The sequence below is a fragment of the Equus caballus genome, chromosome X (genome assembly GCF_041296265.1).
Source record: "Equus caballus isolate H_3958 breed thoroughbred chromosome X, TB-T2T, whole genome shotgun sequence".
NCBI classification, from domain to species: domain Eukaryota; kingdom Metazoa; phylum Chordata; class Mammalia; order Perissodactyla; family Equidae; genus Equus; species Equus caballus.
Window position 1 is genome coordinate 16,627,426 of NC_091715.1, and position 12,916 is coordinate 16,640,341.

Here is a 12,916-nt window from a genome sequence, read left to right on the forward strand (position 1 = left end):
AAAATTTAAATAGGAGCTTAACAACTAGGGATATGAGGAAGTGATTTTTCCCCCGCTGCAGCCCATATGTGAGTTGAGAAAAGGTGGATGATTGAACTAGTCCACAGTTGCAGTGGACTTAACTTGTGACTTGGTAAGAGTTAATGCTTGTTCTGTTTTTTCCTATTGGTTTGGTTCAGCTGTTTTTTTCATTCTTGTCTTCCATATTTTTTTTTGTAGGTCTTGATGACTGTTTGCAGCAGTATATCAAGAATTTCGAAAGAGAGAAGATCAGTGGGGACCAGCTGCTGCGCATTACACATCAGGAGCTAGAAGATCTAGGGGTCAGCCGCATTGGCCACCAGGAACTGATCTTGGAAGCAGTTGACCTTCTGTGTGCACTGGTAAGGACAAAAAACTGGTGGGAAGGGAAATTTCACTTTTTTTCTTGTTTTCTTTTTTTGTTTCTTTCCTTCTCTTTTTTAAAATAATTGAAATGCAAGTAGAAAAAAAAAAAATCCCTAATTCTCAACCAACTGGATGTGATATTTTCCTCCATCATTGAATTTGCTGTATTATAGGGTGCCAGATTACAAATTAAAGAGGCTTATAACTCCACTGGTGACACTACATTTACTTACTTGAAAAACTTAGAGCTCACCAAGGGAGTTTTCACAGCAGCATTTGGGATATACAATTGTATATCATCAGTTATAAAGTCCATTCCCGTCTAAAAATTTTGATTTAGTATAACAAATATTAAGTAATCCTATTTTAGAAAAATCATCCTTAAAATAATCAAATTATTTGAGTGTTCTTTATGTATACCTCGAGTGAAAATTGAATATTGTACCTTATGTGGTTACTTCTGTATGTTTAAAGAGCAGTACCTAGTTAGGCAAGAGAAATCAATATTAAAATAATCCTGAAAGATTCTGATAGTACATTAGATATTCTGAGAGGAACATAGATTTTTTTCCATGTTAGGTAAGATGACACTAGCCTGATTGATTTTAAATTCTTCCAGATGTCTGTGAGGGATCTAAAGCTACAGTGAGAAAGAACATGAGTCTTGTAATAGAATAACCTGAGATTGAAATTTGGCTCAGTTACTGACACTTGTGGGCAAGTAATTTCACCATAGCTTAGTTCTTTTATTTAAAATGGAGATAATAACAACTACCTCTTGGTGATGGTGTGCAAAGCAAATTAGCTAGTGTTTCTTTAGTGGCTGATTCAGTGCCTGGTGCACAGTAGGTATTCAATAAGTAGTAATATTATTATGTTATGATGTATTATTATGTTATAGATGATGATTAATAGGGAATGAGTAGATAATTAAACATAATTCAAAAATCAATTAGTACACTCAGCACTGTGTATTTGATGTAAAATCTAGTTCCTGTCCTCTCGAAAAGCCTAGTGGGGGGAGAGTGACATACAAATAATTAATCACAATACTGTAGTAAAATACTAAAATAAAAGTATGAGCTAAGTATTATGTGGGCATAGAAGAGAAAATAATTATCTTTGACTCAGGTACACGGACTCATATTGCAAAAGCGGTGGTGTTTAAGTAGCCAAGTGGAGGATGAACATGTGTTTGGTAGATGAAGGAACAGGGGAAGGACATTCCAGGTAGATAAAACAACGCATACACAGGCATACAGAATAATGAGCATGCCTGGTGTGTTTGAAAAATAGGTGGGAGAAAATTAGGCTTTAAAAGATAGACTAGGACCAGACTGTAAAAGTACCTTAACATCATGATAAGAGATTTGTACTTCATAGTGTGGATAACCACGCAAGAATGATGAAATACATGTTTTCAAAAGGTAACTGATGGTAGTCAAATGGATAGAGTAAGGTGGGCATAAACTGAAGACAGGGCTAACGATTAGGAAATGTGTAAAGTAATCTACTTAGGCTCTGAATAGGGCTTGAACTGAGGATGTGCAACAGAAATAGAGAAGATCTGGTGAATATGAGGAGTGAGATAAAGGAAGGAATTGAGAAAGATTTTCTCTCCTCTGGCTGCAGAGATAGAGTAGGTGATTTTGCAATAACAAAGATAGGCAATAGCAGCAAGAACAGATTTAAGTGGGAATATGAATTGAGTTTTGGAGTTGTTGAATTTGAGACGTCTCTGGATTATCCAGAAAGAGATACTCCTCAGACAGTTGAACATAGGAATTTGGAGCTGAGAAGTGACTGAGAATGTAGATTTGGGAGTCTCAAGGATATGGGGATTGAATCCACAGAAAGAGAAATCACCCAGGGAGGGCCTGTGGAATATAAAGAACAAAGAATGCAGCTGGACACTCAGGCTGGGAAAGAAGAGGAGACTGCAGAGGATGCTTATGAAGTGGTCAGAGAAGCGTGAAGACAACTCAGAAAGGTTGTCGCAAAAGCAACGGAGAGTGTTATTTTCATTAAGCAACGTCAATAATGTCATCAAATTTCACTAAAAACCAACAGGATAGGCAAGGAAAAAAGACCTGGTTGAAAAAAGTTTCTAAAGAAGAATAGAATCTGAAACCAGATTGGTTGAGTAACACCTCCCACTTATACATTTTAGTCTTACCTTAATTGTCATTTCCTCAAAGGGACGTTCCCTGATCATTCCTCATCCTTGCCTGGTCTAAAATTAGCCCCTCACTGTTATTCTCTTTCTTAACCCTCATCTCATTTTGTAATTATATATTTATCTGTGTATTTATCAGTTTACTGTCTGTTTCTTCCACTAGACTATAAGCTGTGTGGGAAGAGTGACTGTGCTTATTGAACACCTAGTGTGTAGCACAAATGCCTGGCAAAATGGATGCTGAATGAATATCTTTTGAAACTAGCAATAAAGGAGACTTGATACAGTTTTCACATGATAGTTTGGGGATCCTCTTATTTCTCTATTCCTGTTATAAGAGAAATCAATTCAGACCAGAACACGCACATGCACTCTATTCCTTATCTGAATCAAATCACAGAAATCGTGCCTGAAATAAAAGATAGTACTCAGGGTAAGATAAGAGTCCACAGTGATTTTTGCATACCGGTCTCCAAATCCAAGTCAGGCATGTAGGTGCAATAGAAGTGGCTTAGAGCTGGGCATCTGATCTAGCAGTCCCCTATTTGACACATCTTCTGTAACAGTAATAGTTGGATGTGTCAGAGCTTAAAGTCCAGGGTGTGTCTCTCATAAACTAGACTTCACATAGATGAACCGTTAATGTGCTGGGCTCCACATTGCCAATTTGAAGAAGGAAATAAGATTGATGATTAAGGTGCTGCCTATAGATAGTCTAGACCTGTAGCCTTTGGAGTTTGGCCCATAAACAATCTGCTGACCTAAACTTACTTAAAAGGATGGCATCAGAGATATATGTCCAGACCATTTTAATGTTTGAGTCATGGAGTTATGGTAAATAAATATTTTCATATGCTGAGTTTTAATCCCTCTACGGTTCTGGGTTTATGCACCATAGTGTTGCACCATCTTCTTGGGAAAAAATAAAACATTAAATTCGTTCTGTGTTTATTCAGCAATAAATTGGTCACATTCCCCAAAGAGGTCAAATGTTAAACTTCCTTTTCACCACTTCCTAGTGGCTACACATCAGCAAGTTAAAAATGCAGATATCTTCTAGTTTATGGAACAGATGTTTTCCAGTGAAGATAAAGCAGATTTCTGAGCAATGAATTCTGATTTATTTCTACATGCCCCTATAAAATCAGAAGGTGAGATCTCTTATCAGCAAGGTGTGTTGACTAGACCAGGAGTTGTGCTGTTGGGAATGGGGAACTGTGTTTTCTCTTTGAAAGTAATGTCTACTGGCCTTTCTACTTTTTCCTTATGTCTGCTGTATTTATTTCTACTTTTAACAATTAGATGTTCAGGCTCAAACAGCACTACTACGGGGAATACAAAGATGAAAAAGGCATAGTCTGCACTCTTAGGATGTATACAGTCCAGTAAAGAAGACAACAGTTATTAAATGATTGTAGATTTAAAGAAAATCCCAGAAGAGTTCAGAAGGAAACGATGAACACTACTGAGGGGTCCAGGAAGTGTAGGTGGGATTTGCATTGGGACTTGCAGCATGAGTAGATGTTTGCAAGACCAAAAACTCGGGGAAAAGTTATCTAAGCAGAAGAAATATTGTGTGTAAAGACAGAGTTGTGAAAGAATATGGAGTGTTCAGAGAAAAATGGGAATTTTGATATGGCTGGTGCAGAATGGGAAGAGATGGGAAGCAAGGCAACTTATACTTTGTATCACACTATAATTCTTTGCTTAGATTTTTCAGTCCTCCAATATGCTTTCTGCCCAGTGCTTAGCTCATAGAGGATGTTAAATTAATGTTATCTTACTGAATGAAGTTCACTGCCTTTCTCCAGAGAAGTAATTTTTTCTCTTGCATACACAACCTCTGACTCTGAAGTTTCTGTTTTTAGTATAAGGAAGACACAAAAGAATTACCAAATTTCTTTGTTTCTTTTAAGGTATGGAATATTCATTTGCCTTGTCTTAAAGTTAGTCCTGATGGGGAATAAATGTTATAGCAGCTGATGAAAATCAAAGGTTTATTTAGTAATTTGTTCATTAATACAACTTAGATTTATTAAGCACCAACTGTATTGTTTGTACCATGTTATTCCAGAAAGAGGTAAGCTGATCATGATTTGGAGGTATATTAACTCTTCTAAGCTGTTATGCTATCATTTAGTATGCTTCAGTAGAGAGCACAGCACAGTGACTGAAATAATAAAGCATAAATAAAATATTTATAGTTTAATGTATAGCCATTAATTCATATTCTGACAATACACCTTTTATTGAGAAGTATAAGTGAATTATTTATGACAGGATAAGAGCAGTTTTCATTTCATTCTTCATGTACTTTTCATTTAATAGGTATTTTGCATGAAAATTTTGATGTTTGCAATTGCTAGGATTTGTTTCTTTGCAACATAATTGCTTGGTTCATTCATCTCAAAATAATTCATTTCTAAAAAAATTCATTAAAGCAATCCTTTTAGGACTCACTCATGTTTATAAAACAAAATATTATAAGACCTAAACACCTGCTACATGATGCATTCAAATTAAGAGCTCTGAATAAAATAGCATTGACATTGTAAAATATGTGGTGCCAGTATTTGAATATGTTTAGTTAAGTGTTTAGTGAGAATTTGCCATTAGTGAGGATATAGTGAACTCAATTTTCTAAAATATCAAGTGTATTCCTTCATTTCTTTCGTGTGCTTTTGTGTGCATATAATTGAAAGAGAAGAATAGTCTGAACTTAGCACTAATTCCTTAACACTAGACTGGCTATTTTGGATCAGTGTAGAGTCATGACTGGTTCCCCGCAGACATGTTATTGACCAAGTATATGACCAAATAAGTAACATAGGACAAAGAAAATAGCTAAGTACATTTCATGTCCAAGCTTTTGTTTTCTGGAAGTAGTCCTTTCTATACCAATAGTAATGCCTGGTTTTCCCATGCATATCCAGTAAGGAGCAAGTCTGCAATGAATAAACAGGCATATGTACATATTTTTTTTTGCTGAGGAAGATTCACCCTGAGCTAGTATCTGTTGCCAATCTTCCTCTTTTTTTGCTTGAGGACGATTAGCCCTGAGCTAACATCCATGCCAGTCTTCCTCTATTGTGTATGTGAGTCACTGCCACAGCATGGCCACCAGTGAGTGGTGAAGGCCTGCACCCAGGAACTGAACCCAGGCCGCCAAAGAAGAGTGCACTGAAGTTAACCACTAGGCCATGGGGCAGGCCCATAACAGCATTTTTTAAAAGTTGAGGCAGTACTTCTTGTCTGTATACCTTTGGCTAAAAACAAAGGTGTGCTTCATTTACTTGTCGCTTCTTTACATTTTAGGCAAAGGAGTGTGATTTACTGGTGACTTAGAGAGTCACAACAAACCATCCACTTTCATGAAGGAAATAGCAAGAAGATATCTGTTGTTAGTAATTGATTTTGAGCTACTTAGAACTGAGAACTGTGATGATAAAAATTAACTTGAGAGATTGACTAATCCATCCTTTTTGTGAAAATAGTACCACATAGACACTGTTATGTACAGATGAGCTTCTAATCTATTTTTATATTCTTTGGAATTTTTTAAAACATGCTTTTGAATTATCTGTTTAGTTATATTTGTTAACTAGAATAAGTTTTAAAAATTTCGCTTTCCATCCTCTACTATATATCTTTTTTCTATCTTTTTTCTCTTCTTGCCACTGCATTCCTCTGTCTTCCTCATTTTTCACCCGTGCTCCACACAGGATATTTTTAGTAGGTTATTAGGAGGCCTTCTCAGAGTTTTGTCCAGAAGAGTTTTCTATTCCCTAATTCTTGAGTTGTATTAAAAAAAATAATTTCACTATTATCTTAAATTTTGAAGGCTTTAAAGTATTTTTACTTTGCTTTCAGGTTTTTATTTATAGGAAGATCTGTATTATTATTTTTAAATTATTTTTACCTTTTCTAATAAAATATTTACAATGCTAATATTATATATAAAGAGATAATTTAGGGGCTGGCCTGGTGGCATAGTGGTTAAGTTTGCATGCTCTGCTTTGACGACCCAGGGTTCACAGGTTCAGATCCCAGGAGTAGACCTAGCACTGCTTGTCAAGTCGTGTTGTAGTGTCATCCCACATAAAATAAGGGAAGATTGGTACAGGTGTTAGCTCAGGGCCAATCTTCCTCACCCACAAAAAAAAAAGGAGAGAACAAGAGAGACTTTAAATTCATCTTCTGTGGGGGCTAATGGCTACAGAGTGAAAGTTACATTACCAATTTGATTGAGTAGGTCCCTCTCTAGTAAACAATTACAATTTGAGCTTCTTTACGAAATTATTATAATTTATTTGTAAACAAATGTATCCTCGCTAAAATCATTAATATACAAAAATGAAAAATACAAACACTGTTGTACTGCATATGCTTTAATGCTTTAATACAAGGAAAAACTTCTGAAAATTCTTTCAAGCACTTCAGAACTATCATTTGAATTTAGTTGATATAAATTGTTCTTATCTAGTCATTAGAGAATATCTTTAATAAACTTATAAAAGGATTTACTTCTTAATATAGTGACAAGCTGGATAAAAATCCCCAAGTGTTTCATAGATAATCCATGCTCAGATGCAATAGAATTTGAATAGAATGTTTTATTTGTGCAAACCAAACCTTTTAACTTGATAGACTACTGCAATTCATATTTTGTAGTGAATATTTACTGTTTTTTTAAAAAAAGAAATCCATGGCTCAAAAAAAGAGCTCTTTTAATAAAAATGTAAATTCCCAGCAAAGAACAATCAGACTTTATTAAACCTTTAGTGGTAATATACATAACTTGGTATTCAATGTTTATGCATCCAAACCCTCATCTAGTCCCTCCTTTTTTCTCCTCTAAGATCTTTCTTTTCTTAAATTACCATAGAAAAAATAAACCTAAATTTCATATGAAGTGCATACCTAGTGGTTGTTGACTTAATAATACAGCTAAATTTACTGTGCCATTTGCTTCCCCTTTTCACTCCCCCAATATTTTGTATGCTTTCTTTTATTTGCTGAGGAAGATTGGCCCTGAGCTAACATCTGTTGCCAATCTTCCTCTTTTTGCTTGAGAAAGATTTCACCCTGAGCTAACATCTGTGCCAGTCTTCCTCTATTTTGTATGTGGGTCGCTGCCACAGCATGGCCACTGACAAGCGGTGTAGGTCCATGCCCGGGAACCGAACCCAGGACTTCAAAACAGAGCACACCAAACTTAACCACTAGGCCATGGGGCCGGCCCTCACCCCAAGTATTTTTTCTTCCATTTTACTTCATCTGTTGTCACCACCCTGCTTGAACAGGAGTAGAGTATTGGTGCTAAGGAATTGTGGTAGAGACATCCCCTCACAGGTGGCCTGGTGACTTGTAGTCCCATTCTGAAGTCTGACTACTCTACACTCAGCTCTTTAAGCAAACCAAAAAATTCTCCTTGTCTCACTTTCCTCAACCTAAAAGGAGGGTAAATAAAATTTAGAATTTGTTTGGGCCTCAGATACTATCTAACATTCTTTAGGGTCTGTGGTTTTCTTTTAATTTTACACATGACCGTAACGTACATGCTGCTAAGTAGTTTGATCAAGGTCATCCTTTGATCAGGTTAACCAGCCTTTCTTAGAGGTGTTTTGCAGCTCACAATTAGCAGTTTTAAAATTAAATTTATAAATAAAAATTTAAAATTGTAACTTATGAAGCCTTTCCTAAAGTTTATTTGAAAGGATCCTACAATATTTTCCTATTGAATATGGTAAAAAGCTTATTTATATTTACTCATATAGCTTCTTTCTGCAATAATCTATAGACAAAATATTTAGGGTGAAATAATAAATATTACTGGAAATTGAAAAATGAGACCAAGGAAAAGAAGAAAACAAATATACTTACCAAAAAGTCACTATGATTGCTTTAGATATGCTTCATGTTTGACTGTGAGCTAATGTAACCATGAGAAAAATAAGAGTAAGTTTAGTTTTATAATTTGTATTATAAGAAGGAAAAAGTGTATTGGTTCCCCTGATGAAGCAGAGTTTTTCCTGGTACTATATTATGGTTTGATGAGCAGTGCCACGTCCGCCCCCAGGATTCGAACCAACAAAACACTGGGCCGCCTGTAGCGGAGTGTGCAAACTTAACCACTTGGCCACGGGGCCAGCCCCCCTGGTACTATATTATGAAAGAAATTTCTTGTGAGTCATTATGGAGAGGACACAGAGTAAAGGTATATTGCATATGATTTATTTTTTGCTTTTTCATTTTATTGTTGAGTTGTGCTTACTTTGCTCACTTTGGGAAAGCAGAACTTTTCCTAGTATGCATATGCTTTATGCATATGCTAATAGAATAGATACTCAAAAATAATTGTTGATAATAATGAATTTCACAAGTAAGTGAACTTAGGTTTGGGTAAAAAAAAAAAACAAAACATGTACATGCACTTATGAGACCTTATAATCTTTCTGTCTTGGGTGGCATAGTTCCAAGATATAATGCCCTCATCTTTCCATGTTCATATTAGTACTTAACACATTTTATTGTAATTTGTTTATCTGACATTTCACCAAATCCTCACTTGGCTGTGGGTTCTGCTGGGCCAGGCGTCCTATTCTTATTCATTTGTAACTCTTAAAACTGGGTCCATTGCTTGTATATAGTAAAATACTCAGTAAATATTGTAATTAAGAAATAAATATTCAGTTTAAGTATATTTGTTCTCTCTCTTTTTATTCAGAATTATGGCTTGGAAACAGAAAATCTAAAAACCCTTTCTCACAAGTTGAATGCATCTGCAAAAAATCTACAGAATTTTATAACAGGGAGGAGAAGGAGTGGCCATTATGATGGGAGAACTAGCCGAAAATTGCCAAACGACTTTCTGACTTCAGTTGTGGATCTGATTGGAGCAGCCAAGAGTCTGCTTGCCTGGTTGGACAGGTAAAGTCTTCCATATGTTTCATAAGTAATCCCCCTCAGACACCAGTTTGAATATAACATTATTTCATGTTTTCTTGTGAAAGGATTAGACAGGCAGAGGAATATCAAGTAACAATTGTCTAATTATGATTCATCACAACATAGGGGTATCATCAAATAGGTATTGATCATTTGTAAAATTTTATATCCAGCTAAGTAGACAATTAATAATTGGTCCCTGACAATTTCAAAATACCTTTGCTGCTTTATAAACAAAGTCATTTTGGGTTGTCATAAGATGTATACTACTACTTTATCTCCTGAGTTTCTTTATTCTTTTTATTAATTGGTCATATTTAAGGACCATTAGGATTCTATTTAATGTTGTAAATGGGTAATTAGATGCTGACACTTTCATAGCATGCATTGCATATCTCCTTACCCCTGCTTTATTCATTCTTTGTTATATTGCACATTGTGCAGTCGGTTTTGGATGTCGTAAACACAGTTTTAGATCTTTTTTTCTAGTCTAGTTAATTTTCATTTGCCTTGGAACACAAAATAACACAAAAGTTTTCATAATATAAAATGCAAAAAAGTTAGATTAAAATTGTATGTCGTTAAATATAATGGTAAAAAGATTATAGCTGTTTAAAAAAATGAAATAAGCCTTTACTTTCATCTTTGAAATGTTTTTATAAGCGGTATGTACTGTATTATATGGTTAAATAATCAAATTTCAAAATACACTTTGTCTCTCATAGTAAGCTCTGATAATATACAATTTTACCAGAATTCTTTCTTGAATAAATGTCAGGAAGATATACGTGTGTGTGTGTGTGTGTGTGAATGTACACACACATTATATTTTGGCTTTTTAAAACTATGAGCCCTTATATCAAAAATAAAGTATTTGTATTTTTAAGATAAAAGTTAAGGTAATTTTACTCAATTCTGTATTGTCTAAATTTATATATATTAATAACATAAAACATGATGATACTAAATACAAATCTGAACACTAAGCTGTATAGTATTAGCTTTTTGGCAATTAATTGGTGGATAGCATGTTTCTTTTGCATTATATCATTAAAATTTAGTTGTCATAATTGTCTAAACCACATTTATCAATTGTTTAAAGTAATTGTACTTTAAATGTATAAATTCTACAAGTTATATAGTGGTCAATAAGTAAATTATATTTAAAATATGGCTTAGTCCTTAGGTAATGCAATAAACTTATTTCAGGAGGGCTTCTCAGGAATCAGAAAGCTTAAAGCTTTAATTATAGTTGATTTTAGTTATACTATCACCTATCCTATAATTGTAAATTTACTCAGCTTCTATATTTGTATATAGCAAATTTAATTATATTTCTTTATACTAGTACTTGTTAAATAAATAAATAGAATGATTAGAGAATATTTTTAATGACAAGTGTGACTTTATAAAATCACATAAATGGCTTCTAGAGCACTAGAAGAGTTTCTGAGATTTTGTTATTTAATTTTTTATGGTATCATTTTTATCATCTAATAAGATGCTCTTAGTAAATGCCAAGTCTCCTACAAGCACACATGCGTGCACACACATGTACAAAAACATGCAGACATATACATAGCAATCCATGAAGTGAATCAATGGTGTTTTGTGTTTGTTTCATAGGAAGAGAAAATGTAACAAAAAGCCTGAAGGAAATAACTTAAATCATCTGTTTGGCTTCCTTTGCTGCAAAGGTTCTCACAATGGTTGTTTTGTGTTATATCATATCATGGTGATCAATTAAATCAAAGGCCGTCTAACATTTTGACCATAAAAGTACATGGAAGGGAAAAAACAAGGCAACTTTGTGATAACTTTAAAAATCTTCTACTGAGACTGTAAACTGAAAAAAGAAACCGAAATTTATATATATATATATATTTAACTTTTCATTGAGATTATGATAGTTTACCATCTTGTGAAATTTCAGTTGTACATTATTGTTTGTCAGTCGTGCATAGGTGCACCCCTTCACCCTTTGTGCCCACCCCCACCCCCCTTTTCCCCTGGTAGCCGCTAATCTGTTCTCTTTGTCTACATGTTTAACTTCCACATATGAGTGGAGTCATACAGAGATTGTCTTTATCTGGCTTATTTCACTTAACATAATACCCTCAAGGTCCATCCACGTTGCTGTGAATGGGGCGATTATATCGTTTTTTATGGCTGAGTAGTATTCCATTGTATATATGTACCACATCTTCTTTATCCAGTCATCAGTTGATGGGCCCTTAGGTTGCTTCCGTGTCTTGGCTATTGTAAATAATGCTGCAATGAACATAGGGGTGCATGGGAATTTTGGAATTGCTGATTTCAAGTTCTTTGGGTAGATACCCAGTAGTGGGATGGCTGGGTCATATGGTATTTCTATTTTTAGTTTTTTCAGAAATCTCCATACTTTTTCCCATAGTGGCTGCACCAGTATGCATTCCCACCAGCAGTGTATGAGGGTTCCTTTTTCTCCACAACCTCTCCAACATTTGTCACTTTTTGTTTTGGTTATTTTTGCCATTCTAATGGGTGTAAGGTGATATCTTAGTGTAGTTTTGATTGGCATTTCCCTGATGATCAGTGATGTTGAACATCTTTTCATGTGCCTATTGGCCATCTGTATATCTTCTTTGGAGAAATGTCTGTTCATGTCCCCTGCCCATTTTTTGATCAGGTGGTTTGATTTTTTGTTGTTGTGTGAGTTCTTTCTATATTATGGAGATTAACCGTTTGTCGGATATATGACTTGTAAATATTTTTTCCCAATTAGTGGGGTTTCTTTTGTTTAAATCCTGTTTTCTCTTACCTTGAAGAAGCTCGTTAGTCTGATGAAGTCCCATTTGTTTATTCTTTCTGTTGAAGAAACCGAAATTTATATTTTGAAAATCTTTCACTGAAAAGTTCAGCTCCAGGCTGGCTTGCCTATAATGAGGATTTTTTTTTAACAGCTTAAGTTTTAAAAAGGAAAGAAGAAAGGAGGAGAAAAAAAGAAAAAATTCTTGGCTATGCTGAGGCATTTGGACTTTCTGCTGAAGGCAGTGGGAAGCTGTTTAGGGTCATTGCTGTGTCAGACCTGTGAATTTTGAAGATTACATGAGCTATAGTGTTGGGAAAGATTAGAGAAGAGTTATGTTGGAGGAAGGGAAACCAGTTAAAAGGCTATTTTAGGAATTAATCATGCTTCTGCACTGTTGGTGATTCAGATGCTAATACCGCCAGCCTCGCTCACTTAATCAGAGGGACCCTAGGAGGGTTGGCTTCATTTTACGGATAGGAAAACTAGCACTTACAGAGGATAAGTTCAAAACCAAATGGCAAGTAAGTGGTGGAGCCAGGATTCAATCCAGGCATCTGACTACAGAGCTGATTTTCTCCACTACTATTTATTGAGATTTTTAATAGAGAAGCAGC

The 12,916-nt window shown here is 34.9% G+C and overlaps 1 protein-coding gene across 10 annotated transcripts in view; it reads left to right on the forward strand.

Annotated features, from left to right (window-relative positions):
- The window catches only part of CNKSR2 (connector enhancer of kinase suppressor of Ras 2), a 256,308-nt gene that overhangs the window by 49,482 nt on the left and 193,910 nt on the right, over positions 1 to 12,916 (forward strand). For all 10 annotated transcript variants that reach the window (XM_023633518.2, XM_070257233.1, XM_070257235.1 and 7 more), the window contains exons 2-3: positions 220 to 383; positions 9,291 to 9,493. In XM_023633518.2, coding sequence (XP_023489286.1) covers positions 220 to 383; positions 9,291 to 9,493 — 367 coding nt within the window. The remainder of the gene's footprint in view (positions 1 to 219; positions 384 to 9,290; positions 9,494 to 12,916) is intronic.